Raw genomic sequence first — 23115 nt, 5'->3', positions numbered from 1 at the left:
ACACAGGCTGACAGACTCCTTCGATTGCAACAAGCAGCAGAATTTTATTTGATGCAGATTGTTGAAATTCAAACCTTTGTGGGCATTGTAACTTTCAATAGCAAAGGACAGATCAGAACCCAGCTACACCAAATTAACAGTGATGATGACCGAAAACTATTGGTTTCATATCTGCCTACAACTGTGTCAACCGAAGGGGAAACCAGCATCTGTTCAGGACTTAGGAAAGGATTTGAGGTACAGTAGAGCACCCAAGTCTTGGTTCACAGTAACTGTCCTTTTTCTTATTATGTATGTGACGTAACTTCTAATTTGGGGCAATCTATTATAGTGTGATCATAACAGACTCAACAATAGGAGAGTAATGAAAAATTTTTGTTATAGACAAAGATAGAAACCATCCCTTCATCATTAAAGCCCCCTGTACCTAGCAAAGTACCTGATATTTAATAGTTTATTAGTAAGTGCTTATTGAAGGAATGATAAATAAATTAGTACAATGTTGAAGACTGGGGACTTAACATTAACTGGACAATTGCTAACACTGACTCTATCCATTCTGGGACTGTCCTGGATGTGTCCTTTGTTACTCTTGGATTTTCCAGTCAACAGCAGCATGTCTGATTCCTGCTTATAACCTTACTGGACCTGAAACAAACAATCAGTTAAGGCCAGAGGCATGTGTCAGTTATGATAGAGTATATCTAAATCAGCATAGTTTGGATTTGACACCTACAATGCTGCCATGCACCAAGCCTCTGGTAGCAAAAAGGACTCACTGGCTGCAGTTATTGCTATCTAAAGACAAATGTTTCTTAACCTTGGCTGCCCACTGAAATCACATGGAGATTAAAAATCTTGATGTCTGGCTCTTACTCCAGAGATTCTCATTTAATTGCTTTGGGTCATAGCCTGCAAGTTAAAAGTATTTGAAGGTCCCCATCTGATTCTAATGTGTAGCCGAGGCTGAAAACCACAGCTCGAGGGCCTCTTATTGGTCAGTCACTGGATCTGAGAGGCAAAACCTTACACAATAACGTTCCCTCATATCCTCTATCACAGACATTATTCTAAACAAAGGCATATCAGGGTGATTCAACAGAAAGAGTTGAACAGGAAGAGTCCCTGTTCACAAGCAAACCAGTAATGACATGTAGGGTGATAAATGATGTGATGTGTGAGTTGAGGATTGACTCCTCAGAGGACCCAGAAGAGGTCTATCCTCACTGAATTGGAATGACAGTGAATTCCACACAATAAAAATATTTTAATTACATTTCCTCCCAAATAACTGATAATATATATTCAGGTGGCTGAAAAGCTGAATGGAAAAACCTATGGAACTGTGATGATATTAGTGACAAGTGGAGATGATGAGCATATTAGCAATTGCTTACTCACTGTGCTCAGCAGTGGTTCAACCATTCATTCCATTGCTCTGGGTTCATCTGTGGTCGAAAACCTGGAGGAATTATCACAACTTACAGGTAAATGCATTTCTAAAAACAATTTTTTTTAAAGATTTATTTATTTATTTATACAAGCACTGGGCACAGTCAGAAGTGCAGGAGGTTGAGAGAATTCACCAGAGCCAGAGCAGGGAACAGAACAGACAGTGATGAAATACACTGCTGAGGGGAGCAGCGGATGACAGGAGAGACCTGCGTGCCATTTGGGACCCTTGCCCCACGGCCAGGGAACGAACCCACGCTGCAAAGGCTGTGGGCAGCTTTGCAGCCCAGCGCTCAACCGCTGCGCCACCAGGGGAGGCCCTAAAAACAAATTTTGGAGCATTTTTCTTTAAACTTGAATATTGAAAGCACAATCATGAAACTCAGCCTATGTTAACAGAGTACATGACTTAAAGAGAACATTGTCAAAACCTGCCAATATTTTGCTGATTTTTTAAACATTTTCCCTAGAAGGTACTGATTTTCTACAGCCAATGAAAATATCACGCTGGTAATTTTTTTGTTAAACCTGCCTCAGCATGTGTAATCATGGATCTAAAAAATATGATTAAGATTAAATTTACTAACTTCCATGATTAAGGACATATACTGTTTGGTAAGATATATATTCTTTTGGTTGACTCTAAATTAAGTGCAGAATAATTTTACCTTATATTCCTTATAGTCAATAAAATATGGTATTCTGGCTTAAAAATTCCAAGTTGGTTTTATTGAATTTATTTTGAGAACAAAGTTTTCAAAATGTAAATAGATAACAATGTAGATAGGTAACAACCTGGATTGTCTATGTGTTACCTTCATTACAAGATTATTTGATAAATATTTGTTGACTTTTATCATGTACCAGGTAGATACTACAGCTGTGAACAGAACAAACAAAACCATTAGGCCTCTAGCCATGTGGTCATGTAGCATGCCAAGCAAAGCCAGTCAAACAAGCTCCTCTTCCCTCCAGCAAATCTTCTTACGCAACAGAGGGGTTGGCAAAGGCTCAATGTATAATATTATTTTTTGCTTTATTTTATTCATTTAAAAAATTAACTTACCTGTCATGTATTTCAGGTGGCTTAAAGTTCTTCGTTCCAGATAAATCAAATTCCAATAGCATGATTGATGCTTTCAGTAGAATTTCCTCTGGAACCGGAGACATTTTTCAACAAAGTTTTCAGGTCAGAACTCTTCCATAGTATACTAACAAATATGCTGTGGGCTAGGGGAAAGGAAGCAGGGAAAACAGATGAATGTGCTAACTGCCTCATTAACTTTTTTGACTATGTAATGAAACATGTAAAAAAAATATTTCCTTGCACAAAAAGTTTTTGAGTTTCGTGGTGTCATCAGAGCAGGGACACATTGTGTGCTTACTGGAGGGATGAATTTCTCAGCCCTACGAGTTAGTTTCTGGAATTGCTATCTCAGTTGTCAAAGTTTGTAAGCAGAGCTTATTCCTTCTTCTGGCTCAGAGTAGACATGGGAGTAAGGATAAGGTAGAGATATTAGGCCCGGAGGAAAATTCAGAAGACTATTTAGTTTTAATTCCAAAATAATTTTTCATCAATCAGAATCCATTTTGCTTTTGCTTCTTTAAAAACTTTGAAGCTCTTGCTTTGGGTAAAAAGTATCAACTGTTTCTTTAAGTTCTAAATGTTTCTAAATATTGTCTCAGCTACCACAATTTACTTATATTGGCTCACAAAAGCTTCCTCAAATCAAGTCATTTTTTAAAAGGGTCAATTTTTTTTCGGAGTAAAGATATTTTGAACCAAAATTGAATGTTTTGGACAGAATTTTATCTGCATTTCCTCACAGAAGGTAAGTGCACCCGCCAAGTAAATAGCTTCAAGTAAACAATGAGGTCAGTAAATTATTCTTGGAAAATATTTAACATGAAGATTATGTGTATACTGAACAGGCAATTATGACAACGTGAGTTATAAATGAAAATATATATTACAGATTTTCCCACTATTGGATCTTATGAATAATCTTTTTACCCAGCGATGTCGTCTTTAATTATATTAAATAAATGTTAAAACAAATGTTAAATGTTAAAAGGTAAAAATATTAAAAACAAATGTTAAAAAGTAAAAAAATAACATAAAACATTATTCACAGGACTCAGATGTGTTTTATGATCGCAAACTTGGTCACTTCTCCCTTGTTGTTTGTACACCATTAGCCCCTCCCCACTGTGGGCAAAATCTACTTCAATTATTTTTTATAATTACATCATTGTTCATTTTTAAACAATATTTGCTTCCTCCCACCCCCTCGGGCAAAAGCTACTTCTAAATCCCCTTCCACAGCTCAGAGTCCAGCACAGAATGTGCACTGCACAGTAGTCAGCCATCCACAAACATGTATTAAATGGATTTAAACAAATAATCCTCAGTGTCTTTGCTGTCATGCACCAATAAATTTTATGTTTTCCAAGTTTGATCAATTTTACAAAGTGTAACTGATATGTTTACTTCATAAATTCAAAAACTGACAGTTATTTACAGACCTATATCCATAGTAAATATACAATGATGAAATGCAAAGGCTCTGGTGGCAGCTTACCCGGCTTTTAGTCAAGTTCTACCTCCTTGCTGTGATATTATTATCACAGCATATTATTTCTCTAAGCCTCATTTGTCCCCTCTGTGAAATATGGATAACAATACCATCATCTCAGAGAGTTTTCATAAAGGATTAAATGAGATAATACATGGAAAGCATTTAATTCAGTGCCAGGCATCTGTATGTATTCTGTTCATGTTACACACACACCACACACACACATACACACACGTACACATGCAGACCCACAGACATGAGCTTGCCCATGGTTTATTGTAAATGGCTAAATGATTTGTTTAATGTACCCCCTGAAACCTAGTGCTTCATTTCTTATTGAAATACATAGAATCATCTGTACAGATTATATACAAATTGAATTATTTAAACACATTCACAATCAAAAGTAGCTAGGAATTATAATTGGTAATCTCAGGTTAATACTGATTTGGATGAGAGTTAAGTATGAACCAAGTAAGATCTCTTGATAATGAATAATGAAGTGACATTTATACCAGTTATAACAAAAAAAATTGTATTTACTGTACTCCTATAACATATAATATTTTGCTTTGGCAAAATATTTTTTATTAAAAGTGATTGATATAAATATAGCATGTCAGAATTAAACGATTTTTATTTTTGCCAATTTATTATTAATTTTCATAAGAGTGAAGAAAAAGATGGAATGATTTTGTATGCATTAGAATTAGAAACTTTCACATACATAATCTCTTGAACAGCTTGAAAGTACAGCTGAGAATGTTAAGCCTCACCATCAACTGAAAAATACAGTGACTGTGGATAACAGTGTGGGCAATGATACTACCTTTCTAGTCACATGGCAGACCAGTGGCCCCCCTGAGATTCTGTTATCTGATCCTAATGGAAGAAAATACCACACAAATGATTTTATCACCAATCTAGCTTTTCGGTCTGCTAGACTCTGGATTCCAGAAACTGCTAAGGTAGGTGTGAGTTTGCTCATAATGACATTCAGTCAAGTACATGATTTTCAGTTAAAGCACATAATCCCATGCATTATGTAAAGGAAATCTTACTCAAATGTATTAAAATTTTACTTTAAATTTATTAGAACATATTTTGTGACTATAAAAAATTTAAGAGGAATTACTCAGGTATGTTCAAAACAAATAATGGATAACAGAGGCTTCAAGAGTGGAATGGTAGTACAAATAATTTCTTTGTGTTTATTTCCTTCTTTACAAAATTCATAGTTATCTATATGCTTAGGAAAAAAACCTCAAATAGAATTTATAATATGACTAAATGCAATGCACATGCTTTTGAGTGTCTGTTACCTGTTGAGTCTTGCCTTATGTACTTTACAATAAAATGCCATGATAGGAATGAGAACAGGAAGGAATAGCAGCATACAGGAGGATGTGCAGGCAGAGGCAGAGAGAGAGGGAGAATGCTTCCTAGAAGACATCACAATGGAAATATGTAGGATAAAAGGGGTGAGAGTGACATTCTGGGCAGAGGAAACACAGTACATAAAAAGGTGCAGAGAAAAGGAATATGACTCTTGTAGAACTACAAGTAGTTCAATATGGAAACTACCCAGAAGCATATAAGTAAGGTACAGATTTACCAGAAGGAAAGAGAAGCGATGAGAAGACACAGATGAGACATTAAGTCAGGAAGGGCTCCATAAACCAGTAAAGAGAGTAGCAGCTTGAATCCTAAATGTGACAAAAAACAGAGAAGGTTTAAAGCATTTTGGTGAATGCCCTATTCTAGTCCCTCCTCAGCACCATTCCCCTGCATCCTCCCAACCCTCGACACCCCACCACCACCACCATCCTTGCAGGTCACTGCTGGCAGCCTTGGCAGCTTCTCAGCCTCTGAGCTAGCAAAGTTCCCATCCATTCTTCACCCCCATCACAGTGATCTTTCTGAGGCATGAATATGATCAAACTTGTCCCCTACTCAAAACCCAGGATTACAGTGGTGTGGTTGCTCTTATATAGGACTGGGTCCTTCATTTCTGAATTCTACCCAAGCTTATTTCTTAACCTTTCTCCCCAACACCCTATATTCTGCTCCTCTTTTACTTTTCTCCTAACTTATCATGTTCTTTTCACTCTTGTGCACAAGGGCCAGGAACACTTTATCTACTTTTTACTGCCTTTGCTTAACTTCTTTGTTGGGTGCCCTGTATCAAAACACTCACTAAATCAAAATGTGGAGGTTCTTACTATGTGTCTGTCACAAATATTATGATAGTAACAACAGCAACAAAATAGATGATTGGTGACTTCACAGAAGAATGGTCAAGCACATGAATCCCAAAGAAAAAGGTTGAGTATGGATCAGTGGTACCTTAACTTTCTACACTGAGTCACAACATAACTCATTTTCTCTGTTCTTTCTCCTGCTCATTGGTGTTCCTCCTCTTTATTTCCAGGGTTTATAACAGGTAGCATTATGAATGAGGAAACAAGGAACAAATTTCTGCTAAATTTTAGTTTAAGTTTTTTTCACCCAGACAATCTTTTGCAGGTTTCCCCCAGGCAGCCAAGACAGGCAAAAGAGAATGGTGTTTCTGGAATGGTATTTCTGTAGATTATTCAACATAGACCATGTGGAATCCTGACTTATTAAAAAGCAGTATTCCTTGTCTTGGATCCTAATAGTGTATGTGAGTTTTGTTGCTTGGATTTCTGGTTAGTGGAGGAGGTGGAGGGAAAGAAAAATGCTATTACCTTTTTTTCTAGGTTAGCCACATAAAATTTAGTTTTCCATGTAATTTGCTGTAATTTTCTCAGGTAAATGGAATAAAAATCTTGAACATCATTTTGAATGAAGAGGTTCAGGTTACTATTTGCAAAATACTTTGAAACCGGACACTATCATTATCTTCCAAAAATGTGCCCTCCCCCACAAATAAATTCAGGATATAATTCCCTAAAGCTTTACCTAACAATACAAGTGAGTTGTGCTGTGAAAGTCATGTAAATACTGAATTTAGTTATCCCTTATACAATTTTTCCCAGATATTCTTTGTAGTATTTTAGAAAGTGAAACATCAACCAAATGAGAACAAAAATTCTTGTTTTGATTAAATTACATTACAAGTTGATGTTTCATAAAATTAATAGCTGGTATTTTTTTTCCCTTTACACTCGATAAACAAACAAACAAAAAAACCTCTTTGTTTTGCAGCCAGGACTCTGGACCTACACACTGAACAATACTCACCATTCTCTTCAGGCCTTGAAAGTGACAGTGACCTCTCGAGCCTCCCGCAAAGGCACGCCTCCTGCCTCTGTGGAAGCCTTTGCAGAAAGAGACAGCACCCATTTTCCTGATCCAGTGATGATTTATGCAAATGTGAGAAAAGGATTTTATCCCATTCTCAATGCCACTGTAACTGCTATAATTGAGCCAGAGAATGCAGATCCCATGACACTGAGACTTTTTGATGATGGAGCAGGTAACAAAGAATGTTATATCATTTTTCACGTTCTCACGTTCTCAGGAGCTATTGTTGTTTTTTTTTTTTTTTGGAATTTTTTCTCTCTCTTTTTTTTTTTATAGAGGCATGTTTATTTGTTTGTTTGTTTGTTTTGTTTATACATGCACTGGGTACAGTCAGAAGCGTGGGAGGGTGAGAGAATTCGCCAGAGCCAGAGCGGGGAGCAGAGCAGGCAGAAGGACCGAAGTACACTGCTGAGGGGAGCAGCGGGCCGCAGGAGAGGTCTGTGCGCCATGTGGGACCCTCCTCCGGTGGCCGGGGAGCAACCGGGGATCGAACTGGTGCCACAGAGGCCGCGGGCAGCTTCGCAACCCAGCACTCAACCGCTGAGCCACCGGGGAGGCCCAGGAGCTATTGTTTTGATGCTGCAGTCTATGTTGTTTATCTGTAAAATTCCTTCAACTCATTTATTTTTCTCATACAATCTTATGAGAGTCTCAAGTCCCCAGAGAATCACTAATAGGTCACATCTATACAAGAAAAATAATGTGAACTTAGGAAAAGAGAGTTTTTGCAAGGAACCCCAGAATGACTGTGTGAGTGGGAGGGAGGCAGGAGGTCTCTTGACACCCAGGTCTTGGCTTTCACTTGCCAATGACACTGGACACATACAATGAAGTCACACAGGAACAGGCTTTGTGTCATTGTGACTTGCTATGCTCCTCTGAGAAGCACCAGCTTTACTATTCACTGAAATAATAACATTGGACAATTGAAGTAGCAAATTAAAACCCAAGAGGTGAGATACAATGGCCATGTCCTCTGATCCAAATGTGAAGAGAAAATTGGAAACTGAACCTGTGATCCAGGAGATGACACTAGACTCTTCTTTAGCCAACTGGCTGGGCTGAGAAAGCAGAACCAAGGCCTTTTACATGTGTGATGTGGTCACAAGTCGGCACGGCCCACAACCCTAATGGAATCAGTATAAAGATTTTCCTACAACTAGGAAAACAAAGTAAACTGAACAAACCCTACTTCCTACCTTTATTTCAAAGGTAAATTTTTTTCAAGATTGTTAGGTTTGGCTGCCCGTTAGAATCTCATCATGGAATCCTGCATGACACTTAAGAGAAAAAAAGTTCATTTAAAGGATTTTAGTTCAAGTCCACCTCAGAGGGATTCCAGGGAAGTCCTTTTGCCAGGCCAGCTGAAATGGATCTCAAATGACCTTGTCATGCTCTGATTGCTAATCCATGGCCACACTTTTCTTTTCATTTTTGGAAATAGTCCAAAAATGTACACTGCACAAGTACTGTGTCCCATCTGAAATGGAGATCCTGCTCTCTTAGGAAAGATCAGCTGAATTAGCTCAATAAGCTTAATATTAACTCCCCTGAACCATTTCATTTATTTGTTTTCTGAGTTTATACCCTAATATAAAAAATAATGGAAAATATTGCATAAGCATCAAAGTATAAGTTTAATTTTCTCCCCAGTACTTAACACACATATACATAGCATTTAATACTTTTTTTTATCATGGGAAATTATATTTTTCTCCTAAATATCATTAATGAGCAATAAATTGCTTTATAATTTAAATTGTATTTTCTTATGCACATTCTCAAATAACACTCACACCAAGTCTGTCAGACGTTATTCCCATATTTAGATAAGAAAACAGAGACTCACAGAGATGGTTTTACAGATACTGAATGGCAAATCCAAATCTTAAAACCAAGTCCCCAGAAATTCAAGCCAGTGTTCATTCCCATTTCTTTCTGATTCAGTATTTAAAAGAGGTGGCAGCTGTCACTGTGGCATAGAGAGGTTTCTTTTATCACTTCTAAAAAAAGATAGACTTATCAATCACTAAATAACTAGATTTGATTTCTTTCCAATAAATAAAAAAAACCCTACTATGATAATAAGTTGCTTGGCTCTTGTAATTAACATACTCCTACTTTTCTTATTTTAAGGAGCAGCCCTTCCTCTGTGGTGGTGATTCTACAGCGCCCAAGTGATAATTCAATTTAGCATTCAGAGCTGGGTGTGTGGTGTGAGAAAAATAATTGACAGTAGGACTGGACAAGCTGCTGGCCTACTGTGGTCACTTGTACATGAATACTGAATGTGTTCTGCATTTGGGCTAAGCTCATTCTCTCACTGCTGCCCAGGAGTCTAGGCCTCCCTGACATTCAGTAATGGACTTGGTTTGATGTTAAACTGCTCTTTAAGGATCAATGCAGAAGTGGAGCTCTGGCCAAGTTTTCAGAAGGCCTCCCGAGGCAAAGCCTTGTGCAGGGAACCAAAGCCTGTCAAAGCCCAAGTCAGAAGCCCTTATACACTAAAAAACAGCTCCATGTGCTCTATAGTGAGGAAATTAGATAATGCCACACTATGAATAACCAAGGTTTTGTTTTTGTTTTTGTTTTTTTAATCAGGGCTTCAGGGCATTCACAACCTCCTTTCCATTGTATGAAATGTATTTATGTGCATATATATATATATATATATTTACTTCTCAAGAGCAGAGTAGATTTTAATTTGTGACCACAAGCTTAAAAATGTGCATGGTTTCTGTGAAAAACTGCTGTTATTTTCAATTATGGGAATTTGAACTCTAAAGTGCTTATTAAATGTTTTATTAACACTGAAATAGATAAAACCATTCTACTTTAAAAAATATTTTCAGAGGTTAAGGAATCACAGGAAGAAATTATGGAGCTACTGGAGTTTTAATTACCTGATCATATAAAAGCAGCTAGGACCCAGATAGAATTTGCTAAAATGGGAAGAAGTCAGGGACTGAATTTTGTTTCTCAATGACTTAATTATTATTTATAAACTGTGATGACAAGTATTGACATTGAGCTTTTTTTTTATATATTCAGGTGCTGATGTTATAAAAAATGATGGAATTTACTCGAGGTATTTTTTCTCATTTGCCGTTAATGGCAGATATAGCTTGAAAGTACGGGTCAGTCACATTCCCAGCATAAACGCCCCAGCCCAGTCTATCCCAGGGAGTCACGCTGTGTATGTACCCGGTTACATAGCAAATGGTAAGGGCATTATTACTGTTATTTCAATAATATCATTAAAAGTGGGTATATACATATCTGATGAGTGTGTGTGAGTATGAGAAAGAAGTGAGAGAGAGTGATGGAAATTCAAAACAATCTTAAGTCAATGCATAATTGGTTGACTATCTCTTCAATCCTCACTGATTTTTGGCACTGATAACAGAAAGACAATAGATCATTCTCACAGATTTCTCCTACTTTCCTTTTAGTCATTATTTTAACCTCTATGACTGTTTCAGCCGAATTACTAACAGAAAATTTATTGAATTTTCTCAGGTCCAGGTCTTGTATTTCTCCCACAGAGGTTTAAGAAAGAGAAAAAGGCAAAAATCTGATAGTAGTTAAAAGAAAGAAGAAAGCAAGCAGCCCAACAATTTACACAAGAATTTTTTTTTTTTTTTTAAAGATTTATTTATTTATTTATACAAGCACTGGGTACAGTCAGAAGCGCGGGAGGGTGAGAGAATTCACGAGAGCCAGAGCGGGGAGCAGAACAGGCAGACGGACCGAGGTACACTGCTGAGGGGAGCAGCAGGCAGCAGGAGAGGTCTGCGCGCCATGTGGGACCCTCCTCCTGTGGCCGGGGAGCAGCCGGGGATCGAACCGGCACCACAGAGGCCGCGGGCAGCTTCGCAACCCAGCGCTCAACCGCTGCGCCACTGGGGAGGCCCCAAGAAATAAGTTTTTGAATTAACATGAGTTTGGATGTTATAGACAGCTGAATGATTCCTGAAGATGCTCTGTCTTTTCACTATAAAATGCCATAAAACTTTAATATCTATATGCCTGTAACTTCCAAATTCATAAGTTCAAAATTGCTAAATCTAGCTAAAATCTCCTTTTTATACTTTATTTTATATATTTTTACATCATTTTTCATTTTTGCACAAAATGAATGTATGTATTTTCATCTTGGTTATAGTCCCCATACAATTCACCCCCCCCCCCCCGCCCTTGTTTTGAGCCTACTCCCTTCTCCCCTCCTCCCTATAGTGTGTCTCTGGTTTATAGTTGATTGTTGATTTTGTGGTCCCTTATTTAAGTTTTCTCTTTTTTAAGCTTAAAATTCATGTCTCATTGGCTCCTTGTCATCTTCAATTAGATGTTTTATAGGAATCATAAACTTTGTAATTTACATTTTAATCTCTTTCTCTTTAGCCCGCTTCTCCTCCAAAGTGGCTCATTTTAGAAACCTGGAAGCTATTTCCTTTTTTTTCACCAACTTTCTCTCTTACTCTATATTGAAACCCATTGCCAGCTTTCACTGATTTTATCTCCAGAATATATTTCAGCTTGTCTACTTCTGGCTTCTCCAATGTTCCATCCAGTCCAAGCTGCCGTTTTCTCCTGTCTAGACTATTGCAATAGCCGTTTTAGTGGTCTTGTTGCTTGCCATGCTAGAACAGATCCTCTACTGAAAGAGCTCACAGTGACCTGTTAGAGAGCAAAAGTGACTGTGTTGCTGCTCTGCTTCTATCACAGCACCTAGGAGTAAACTCTGAAACTACTACAAAGGTCCACGTGGTCCTGCACAAACTCCTCTCTCCTGTCCACTGTCACACCAGTCTCTGTGCTTTAAGTTTTATAACTTGTCAAGCTCTTCTACGCCTCGAAGTTTTTATATAACCTGTTTCCTGTCCTTGGGATATTCTTCTATACTTCAGTCGACTCCTATTCATCCTTTAGGAAACCTCTAAATGTGGGTTTCTTTTTTTTTTTTTAAGATTTATTTTTTATTTATACAAGTACTGGGTACACTCAGAAGCGCAGGAGGGTGAGAGAATTAACCATAGCCAGAGCGGGGAATAGAACACTGTTGAGGGGAGCAGTGGGTGAGACAGGAGAGGTCTGTCGTGCCATGTGGGACCCTTGCCGGCAGCCGGGGATCGAACCAGTGCTGCAGAGGCTGCAGCTTCGCAGCCCAGCGCTCAACCACTGCAACACCAGGGGAGGCCCTAAATGTGGGTATCTTGATGCCACTCTACATTATGTCCCTGTGGGTTTTTTCATAGCACCCTGTCTTTTTTCCTTCTTACATATATTACGATTTGTAAATGTTTATTAGTAAAACTATAAATCCCCTAAGAGACAGTTTTGTTGGTGATTGTTGGCATTACATACACCCTCAACATATTTACAGAGTGCATGGCTGGATGGGTGAAAAAATGAATTGCTGAATAAACCAACTCAGTTTTCTAATGCTGTAGTAAAGAAAAAAGGTTTTAAAATAATCTGTTAAAAACAAGCTAATCTGGAGATTATAATTTGGTATTTTGGCTATTCCTTTTTTTGGTGTCATAGGTAATATTCAAATGAATGCCCCAAGAAAATCAGTGGGCCTGAACGAGGAGGAACAAAAGTGGGGCTTTAGCCGAGTAAGCTCAGGCAGTTTCTTTTCCATGTGGGAAGTTCCAGCTGGCCCCCATCCTGACATGTTTCCACCATGCAAAATTATTGACCTGGAAGCTGTAAAAACAGAAGATGAGGTGACTTTATCTTGGACAGCACCTGGAGAAGACTTTGATCAGGGCCAGGGTAGGTGTCTTGGTTTCCTTACCTATTTGACTACAAAGTAGCATTTCTAATAACTTTATTAGGGATTAGTTGGCTAAAATAGTTTTGGGGGCTTAGAACTGATTAAGCTGCAGAGGGTTGTCATAAAAAGCTCTGAGTTGTTGATAAGGTCCTATAGCCTGGAGTCTGGGAACAAGAGCATATCAGCTCCCACTGGACTGAAGAGGCCCTGGCAGACTGACACTAATCACACAGAAACCTTGTCTGAAAACATAAATACTGTGTGTAGCAATCCAACCAGCAGAACTGTTAGTTCTGCATTACAGGGCATCATCTTCTGAGGTGATTAGTTTTCTGAAGATTGGATAATGAATATTTATTCAAAGAATTACAAACCAGTCTAGAGAATAAATCATGCAAACCTTGGTACATTTTCCTCTCCCACTACTGGCCATCATTTTTGTTAGGGAGATTGGAACCAGTTTTATTTTTTGGACCTTCTTGCTCCTGTTTGGGAGACACTGACAAAGTTTCTTTTTGACTTTCCATGCCTATGTCAGCCTTCAGTTTTCCACCATCATTTTTTTTTTTAAAGATTTATTTATTTATTTATTTATACAAGCACTGGGTACAGTCAGAAGCGCGGGAGGGTGAGAGAATTCACCAGAGCCAGAGCGGGGAGCAGAGCAGGCAGAAGGACCGAAGTACATTGCTGAGGGGAGCAGCGGGAGGCAGGAGAGGTCTGCGCGCCATGTGGGACCCTCCTCCGGTGGCCTGGGAGCAGCCGGGGATCGAACTGGCGCTGCAGAGGCTGCGGGCAGCCTCGCAACCAGTGCTCAACAGCTGCGCCACCGGGGAAGCCCCCACCATCATTTCTTGATCCACATAGCAAGCAACTCAGCCTAATAACTTTTGTGAAAGGATAACTTGCCCAATCTCTTTGCTGTCATCAAAACATGGTTATCATTATGTATGCATTAAATGGTTAATTTCCTGATGTCCATGATTGAGATTCCTGTAAGAAACAACCTTCTTTATTGAGCACTGATTTTGTTATTATCAGTCAAATAAGAGTGAATAACTTGGGACTTTGCCAGTCTTGCGTCAAATTTGCATTCTCTTTCTTTGGCTTATAATTGTCTATCTGATCACTGTTTACCAGAAACCATCTCACTTATAAATAATTCTGTACTGCTGAGAAGCATTGTAGTTTTGTATCCAAATTCTTCAGTTACTGCTGCTTTTTTCTATAGATCTGAATTTTTATCTAGCATCATTTCCTTTGTAGTTCAGGTCTTTGCATGAAATTTCTCTCATCATTCATTTATATGAAAAAGTTTTCTTTTCAACTTAACTTTTAAAATTTCAGGGCAATAGATTTTTCTTTCAAGGTAATTTTATGTTTTTCCTCTGGCAATTTAAATTGTTTTCCTTTATTTTTGGTGTTCAACTGACCATGATATGTCTCACTCTATTTTCTTGATGTGTATTCTGTTTAGGGATTGCTGAGCTTCCTAAATCTGTGGAGTGTGCTTTTTTGTTCAAATTTGGAATATTTTCAGTTAGTAGGCCTTCAAAATATTTCTATTCTATTCTCTGTCCTTACTGGATAATATTTGTATTACATGTATTATATTTGTTCACTATAATTATATATATGGCATTAGGTTATTTTCACATATATTAAATGAAAAAGTCAGTGGAGCTTAAGAATCATTGAGATTCAGTTCAATTTCTCTTTTATTTCTGAATGCCTTAGTCTGTATGAGTTTCATGGACCTGTCTCTGAGTTTACTTGATCTTTGTTCTGTTGTGTCCAATCTACTATTAATCCTCTCAAATATATTTTTTCACTGTATTTTTTTTAATCCCAGGATTTCCATCATGGTTATTTTATTTATTTATTTTAAATTTTTTTTAAGATTTATTTTTATTTATTTATACAAGTACTGGGTACAGTCTGAAGCCCGGGTGGGTGAGAGAACTCACCAGAGCCAGAGCAGGGAGCAGAGCAGGCAGAAGGACCGAAGTACACTGCTGAGGGGAGCAGCGGGCGGCAGGAGAGGTCTGCGCGCCATGTGGGACCCTTGCCTGTGGCCGGGGATTGAACTGGCACTGCAGAGGCTGCGGGCAGCTTCTCAACCCAGCGCTCAACCGCTGCGCCACCGGGGAGGCCCGTTCATCTTGGTTATTTTAAAGTTCTGTCTATTAATTTCAAATCTCAGTCATGTATTATTTATTTCCTGATATTTTTCTTGCCCATACATACTATTTCCCATTTCTTTGCATGGCTAGCATTTTAAAATTACATATTTTTTTTTTATTTAAATATTTTATTTTATATAATTCTAACATCTTTTTTCATCTTTGCACAATGTATGCATTTTCATTTTGGTTATAGTCCCCATACAATTGCCCCCCCCCATTTTGACTCTAGTCCTTCCTTTCCCCGCCTCTTTCTCCCCCCCGCCCCCTTAGTGTGTCTCTGGTTTATAGTTGCTTGTTGATTTTGATTTTTACTTTGCATTGATTAGTCTTTTCACTGATCTCTTATTTACGTTTTCTAAATTCATTCTATGTGTGAGACCATTTTTCTTTTTCCTTCTGATTTATTTCGCTGAGCATGATCCCTTCTAGCTCCATCAATGTTGCTGCAAATTGCATGTGTTTATCTTTTTTGATTGCTGAGTAATATTCCATTGTGTATATGTACCACATCTTTTTGATCCAGTCATGTATTTTTGGGCATTTGGGTTGCTTCCATAGCTTAACTATTGTAAATTGTGCTGCTATAAACATAGGGGTGCAGGTGCCCTTTGGAATTACTGTTTCTGTGTCATTTGGGTAAATACCTAGGAGTGGAACTGCTGGATCATATGGAAGCTCTATGTTTAGTAGGTCAAGAAATCTCCACACAGCTCTCTATAGTGGTTGGACCAGTTTGCACTCCCACCAGCAGTGCAGGAGAGTTCCTTTTTCTCCACAACCTCGCCAGCATTTGTTGTTGCTAGTTTTTTTAATATGTGCCATTCTCCCTGGTGTGAGATGCTATCTCATTGTAGTTTTGATTTGTATTTCCCTGATTACAAGTGATGTTGAACATTTTTTCATAAGCCTGTTGGCCATTTGCATTTCTTCTTCAGAGAAGTTTCTTTTTAGCTCTTCTGCCCATTTTTTGACTGGATTATTTTCTTTGTTTTTGTTGAGTCTCGTCAGCTCTTTGTAGATTTTTGTGATCAGTCCTTTATCGTTAGTGTTGTGTGCAAAAATGTTCTTCCAGTAGGTGGGGTTTCTCTGTTTTGGCTATTGTCTCTTTTGCTGTGCAGAAGCTCTTTAATTTGATGTAGTCCCAGCTGTTGATCTTTGCCTTCACTATCACTGCTTTGGGTGATGTGTCTATAAAGATGTCTTTGAGGTGCATGTCATGTAGTGTTTCGCCTATATTTCCTTCTATGTATTTTATGGTTTCAGGTCTTATGTCTAGTTCTTTAATGCATTTTGAGTTGATTTTTGTGTATGGTGTGAGGTAGTGGTCAAGCTTCATTCTTTTGCATGTAGCGACCCAGTTTTCCCAGTACCATTTATTGAACATTCTTTGCTCCAATGCATATTCTTTGCTCCTTTGTCAAAGATTAGTTGACCATAAATCTGTGGGTTTATTTCTGGATTTTCTATTCGATTCCATTGGTCTCTGGTTCTGTTCTTGTTCCAATACCATGCAGTTTTGATGATTATGGCTTTGTATTATAGTTTGAAGTCTGGGAGTGTGATGCCCCCATTTCCTTCTTTGTTTTTTTTCAGAAGAGTTTTTTCAGAAGAGCTTTGGCTATTCGGGGTTTTTGGTGATTCCATATGAATTTCATCAATAATTGTTCTATTTCTTTGAAGAATGTCATTGAAATTTTTATTGGAATAGCATTGAATCTGTATATTGCTTTTGGTAGGATAGCCATTTTAATAATGTTTATTCTTCCAATCCACGAGCAGGGGATGTCTTTCCATTTCTTTGTGTCTTCTTCTATTTCTTTTAACAGTGTTTTATAGTTTTCTTTATATAGGTCCTTTACCTCTTTTGTTAGGTTTATTTCCAAGTATTTGCTTTTTTTTTTGTTTCGATAATAAAAGGGATTTTTTTTAATTTCTTCTTCTTCAGATTTATGGTTTGTGTATAGGAAGGCTACTGATTTTTGCATGCTGATTTTGTATCCTGCCACTTTACTAAACTGATTGATTAGTTGAATTAGTTTTTGCTCTGGCTAGGACTTCCAATATTATATTGAAAAGCAGTGGTGAGAGTGGACATCCTTGTCTTGTTCCAGATCTTAATGGAAATGCTGTCAGCTTTTTGCCATTGAGAATGATACTGGCTGTTGGCTTGTCATATGTGGCCTTTTATGATGTTGAGATATGTTCCTTGTATCCCAAGAATTTCAAGGGCTTTTATCATGAATGGGTGTTGTACTTTGCCGAAAGCTTTCTCAGCATCTACTGATATTATCATATAGTTTTTATATTTCTTTTGTTGATGTGTTGGATGACACTGATTGATTTTCGGATGTTGAACCATCCTTGTGTCCCTGAAATGAATCCTACTTGGTCGTGGTGAGTTATCTTGTGGATACATTGTTGGATTCTGATAGCTAAAATTTTATTGAGGATTTTTGCATCAGTGTTCATTGGAGAGATTGGCCTGTAGTTTTCTTTTTTTGTGTTTTCCTTGTTCGGTTTTGGTATTAGTGTAATGTTGGCTTCATAGAACGTGTTTGGTATTATTCCTTTCTTCTCAATTGTTTGGAAGAGTTTTTGAAGGATAGGCACTACTTCATCTCTGAATGTTTGGTAGAATTCATTTGTAAATCCATCAGGTCCTGGGCTTTTGTTTTTGGGGAGGTTTTTGATTACCATTTCAATTTCGGTACATGTTATTGGTCTGTTTAGGTGTTCTATTTCTTCTTTATCTAGCTTTGGGTGATTGTAGAGTTGTAGGAATTTTTCCATCTCTTCTAGATTGTTGAACTTGTTTCCATATAACTGTTCATAGTAGTCTCTGAGTATTCTTTTGATTTCTACTGTGTCCGTTGTGATTTCTCCTCTTTCATTTGTGATCCTGTTTATTTGTGTTTTCTCCTGTTTTTCCTTTGTGATCCTGTTTATTTGTGTTTTCTCCTGTTTTTCCTTTGTGAGCCTTGCTAGGGGTTTGTCTATTTTATTTATTTTTTTGAAGAACCAGCTTTTGGTTTCATTGATCTTTTGGATTGTTTTTTTTTAGTTTCAATTTCATTTATTTCTGCTTTGGTTTTTATTATTTCTTTTCTTCTACTGGCCTTAGGGTTTTTTTGTTGTTCTTTTTCTAGTTCTTTGAGCTTTGAGATTAGGTTGTTTCTTAGAGTTCTTCCTTGTTTCTTGATATGAGCCTCTATTGCTATGTATTTTCCTCTTATTACTGCTTTTGCTATATCCCATACATTTAGGAAATTGGTGTCCTCCTTGTCATTCAACTCAAAGAATTTTTTAATTTCTTCTTTTATCTCCTCATTAGTCCAGTGGTCTTCCAGTAGTATGGGTTTCAATCTCCATGAGGTAGGAGAGTTCCTTTCCTTCTTTTTATGGTTTATAAAATTACATATTTAGATGATAGCAAATTATATACTCTGGAATCTTCTATATTCTCCTGTGGAGCTTTGAAATTTCTTTGTAGTGTTTACCTTAGATGACCTTGAATAGGAAGAATCTTGGGTTTACTCTTAGTTCTAGGGCCCAATCTTTATTTATAAAGCATGCCTTTTCTAATTTTATGTTTTTAATCATGGTATTTACCAATCTCCTCTAACTTGGCAAGACTCACTCCAAACTCAATTACTTCCCCATAGCATAAAGCCTTCACTCAGCTTTCCAGTCTTTAGCTGTTCATTTCCCCTGAACCCACACATGTATAATTAGAGGTCTTTCAATGATTTGAAAGAAGTTAATTCACAGAATTTAGACTAGCCCTTTTTATGGCACAATCAATATTCAGCTACTCTGGCAGTCTCACAGTCCACTGACTTCTCAGACCCAGAAAATAGTTGACTTTTGGTTCCAGCTACCTTTACTGCAATGGGAAGTGCCTTCACAGAGAAAAGCTGTATAAACATTAATCATACCTAGTCTGGTTCATTCCATAGTTTCTGATTATTTTTGTCTGAGTCCCACTCGTCAATATTTTTTTTCTTTGTTATCTACTGGAGAGTTAGTCTAATAGGAGACATTCAGTTGTTATAGATGTAAACTTCATCTTTGACAGACATTTTTGTCACTTAACATTTATGCTCATATTTTGCTTAGGAGGATTTTTCCCAAGTAGATTTTCATTTTATTTCCCATGTAGAAGATTTCATTTTTCAAGTATTTGTTTATGGCTTCTAAACTCTGAGTCTTAATTAGAAGGGCCTGTCCTACTTCATAATTATGCTGGAATTATTTCATTGTTTCCTATTAAATAGCTACTAGTTTCATTTTTTATTATTTACTATTTTTATTACTTACTCTTCTCAAGCTTTTTGATCACATTGAAGTTTATCTTGATAAAAAGGCCTGTGGTATAGATCCAATTTTATGTTTCCAGATTTTTACCCAATTTTCACAAAAACACACATGAAGACATATTTTCCCACATTAATTTGAGTTCTACCTCAATCATATACTAAATGCTTGAATGTATTTGGTTCTGTATTTAGATATTGGTTTATTCATTTGTCAATACTGATGTATTGAAACATCAGTGTTTTTATATCTGATGGGCTTAGTCCTAACATATTGCTGTTTTTCAGACTTACATGACCACTCCCATTTAAACTTTACAATAAACTTGTTATTAGAAAGTAGAAGCACTTGCGAGTAGAATCATGTAAAATTTACATAAGGAAATATAACTTGGGGGAAATATCATCTTTATTATGTTGAACATTGCTATTCAAAAACCAAAATAGTCCTCTTGTGCAGGTTTTAATATGTGTTCTTATGTAGTATTTTAAAGTTTTTCATATTCCTGAGCATTTTGACTTTTTTGTTATCATTCTCATTAGCAATTTCTAATAAACTAAAAACTGACTCGTGACATATCTTATATTTTCAGCTAACAGTTATGAAATAAGAATGAGTAAAAGCCTACAGAATATTCAAGATAACTTTAACAATGCCATTTTAGTGAATACATCAAAGCTGAATCCCCAGCAAGCTGGAACCAAGGAGATATATACATTCTTACCAAAGCTTTTCATAAATGGATCTGAATACCAACCTAACGGAGAGATACAAGAAAGCCACAGAATTTATGTGGCAGTACAAGCAATAGACAGGAACTCCTTAAAGTCTGCTGTATCTAACATTGCTCAGGTATCTCTGTTTATTCCCCTAAATTCTGGCCCAGAGCCTGCCCGAGATGGTCTTATATTGAAAGGAGTTTTGACAGCATTGGGTTTGATAGGAATCATTTGCTTCACTATAATTGTAGTACATTGTATTTTGAACAGGAAATGGAGAGCAGACAAGAAAGAAAATGGATCAAAATTACTATGAACAAATGTACAGAGTACCTTCCTTCTTAAATTTGAGTCATGGTGCTCGCACTTTACAAAAACATGCCAATAAAGTCAAATCAATATCAAAACTATTAAAAATGTTTTGATTATTATACCTGATAAATAGACAAAAAAATTATAACATTCATTTGGGGGGGGGACTAGAAAATCTTTAGCTTTAGACTAACAAGTTATTCTCCAAAGAAATGTCTTTAAATGCAAAGGTAAGAACAAAATTGAACCAAAGACTAAAGAAAAAGTTGTTTTATTGCAGAGAGAAAGTAGTACCAAGTACAGAAAAGCAGGTTAGGTCTGAAAGATATAGTATAACTGTCTAAATGAAGCAATTGTTTAGTTATTTTGATTAATTTTTCATTTTCACTTGTCTTTTTAAAACATGTTGCTTATTTATGATTAAAGATCAAGCTGAATTTTACATTTGAATCCTCTATTGTAATGTTCTTTACATCTTGTCATTTGGCTAACTATATACGCTGCAAAAGAAATCCACTGCTAATGCTCAATGAGATCTATGTTCACCGAAAGAGTTAACCTTAAATTGTGGGGTATTATCCTTGTGCCCTGACACCAATTTTGTGAGAAGTCTGTTGAATTTATTGTTTTTTTTTAAGTTTCTAATTTCATCAAAGCAACTTCCCAAGTTATTGCTTGGTTTTATTCAATGAAAATGATTATAACTTTCATAAGGCTTGCTTAGTTAGATACATAATTAACCTATATAGTTTTATTCAATTTCAACCACAGAAGAGGCAAAGGGGAGAGACTGACCTTTGGAATGATTAACTGATTCTATTACTTGTTTAAATAAGACTTCAGGATGTGGTACATATACACAATGGAATATTACTCAGCATTCAAAAAAGATAAACACATGCCATTTACAGCAACATGGATGGAGCTGGAAGGGATCATGCTCAGCGAAATAAGCCAGAAAGAAAAAGAAAAATACCAGATGGTGTCACTCATAACAGGAATCTAGAAAACCTAAATAAAAAAATTACTATAAGAAAGAAAAAAATCAAAATCAACAAACTATGAACCAGAGACACACTTTGGGGGGGCAGGGAAAGAAGGAATAGGGGTCAAAATAAGGGGGTTGCAATTGTATGGGGAATATAAAAATAAAATAAATAAATAAATAAAATATAACCCATGATAAGGGATCTTAATCAATAAAATAATCATTAATTTGTATCATTCAAAAAAAAGTAAGACTTCAGGAATCCTATATCCATCAAGGGTTATTTATGTATAGGAATGGGAAATGAAGGCATATAGGAGTGAGCAAAAGTCATGAGGAATTAAGAATTACCTTTCATCTAGTTTTACTTCTCTTTTTTTAAAAATATTATTGAGCAGTAGAATAATAAGTTTTAAAACTTAAAAATGAGTAACTAGGAGAGGCAGAACTAAGCTGCAGATGTTAAAGTGACACTTGAAATATATTATCACAGGATAGAAAAGGTGATGTCTTCAAGTAGATAGGGTAAACGATGTTAAGTAGTTATGAGAGAGTAAAGCATTAGACATCAGTAAAGATGTGGTAAATGTGGGAAGATACTGATTGCAGAGATTCCAGCAGTCATGGGTAGGCCACAGTTATTCTAAAAGGGTGATACAAATCCAGAACAAATGGTAAATAATAGAAACACGTAAGAGTTGGATCAATGAGAATAAGGAATTGTGAAGCATTGGTCACTGGTGGATTTCCTCATGATTAGTGAGATCATTGAATATTTGATCTGAGATTGCAAGAGGGCAAATATGAGCCAGATATACCCCTGGGAAAGTGACATGAAGTCTAAAGAATGAAGTTGACATGGGCAAAAAGTGTTATTATTATGTTCGAGTGCCAGACTGATTGCTGTTATGTAGTAAAGAGAAATTTTTTTTCTGGAAATTAAGGAGAAAAACTCCTCCATTTATGCCCTACCTTTTCAGGGATAGAAGAAAAAGGTTAAATCTCAATGAGCTCAGTGAAATGTGTCAGAAGGATAAAGAAAAGTATCAGATGGTTTCACTTATAGGTGGAACCCAGGGGAACCAAATAAGACATGAGGGGAAAAAAAATAATACAAAACACAACACAACAAAATAAAAACAAACAGACAATTATAAACCAGAGACATTTTGCAGGGGAGGAGGAGGGAGAGAGATCAGAGGGAGGGAGGAAGGGAGGAACACAGGGGACTGTGGTGATGGTGCATGGTGAATTGTGAAGGAAATTCTATGGGGACTACACCTGAGGGGGTGGTGGGAAGCAAACAGAACAATGATGTAAAATATATATAAATAAAAAATAAAATTAGGGCCTCCCTGGTGGCACAAGGGGTTACGCACTGCACTATGAAACAATCCACAACCTCTGCAGCACAAGTTCAATCCCTGGCCAGCCAGGGAGCAACACACATGGTGCAGCAGACCTCTCCTGTCTCACATGCTGCTCCCCTCAGCAGTGT

General features: G+C 37.0%; 1 protein-coding gene across 1 annotated transcript in view; it reads left to right on the top strand.

The window, feature by feature from the left end:
• CLCA2 (chloride channel accessory 2) overlaps positions 1-20633 on the top strand; it is a gene marked incomplete at both ends in the record, with an annotated part of 33741 nt that extends 13108 nt beyond the window's left edge. Inside the window, 8 exon segments of the mRNA XM_084243615.1 lie at positions 7-237; positions 1310-1487; positions 2535-2641; positions 4775-4999; positions 7221-7491; positions 10371-10541; positions 12864-13097; positions 20191-20633. Coding sequence (XP_084099741.1) covers positions 7-237; positions 1310-1487; positions 2535-2641; positions 4775-4999; positions 7221-7491; positions 10371-10541; positions 12864-13097; positions 20191-20633 — 1860 coding nt within the window.
• Positions 20634-23115: the final 2482 nt, after the last annotated feature.

Source organism: Talpa europaea (genome assembly GCF_964194135.1).
Source record: "Talpa europaea genome assembly, chromosome: 9".
In the NCBI taxonomy this organism is placed as follows: domain Eukaryota; kingdom Metazoa; phylum Chordata; class Mammalia; order Eulipotyphla; family Talpidae; genus Talpa; species Talpa europaea.
Note: the sequence above shows the minus strand (reverse complement) of the source record. Positions and strands in the feature narration are given on the sequence as shown.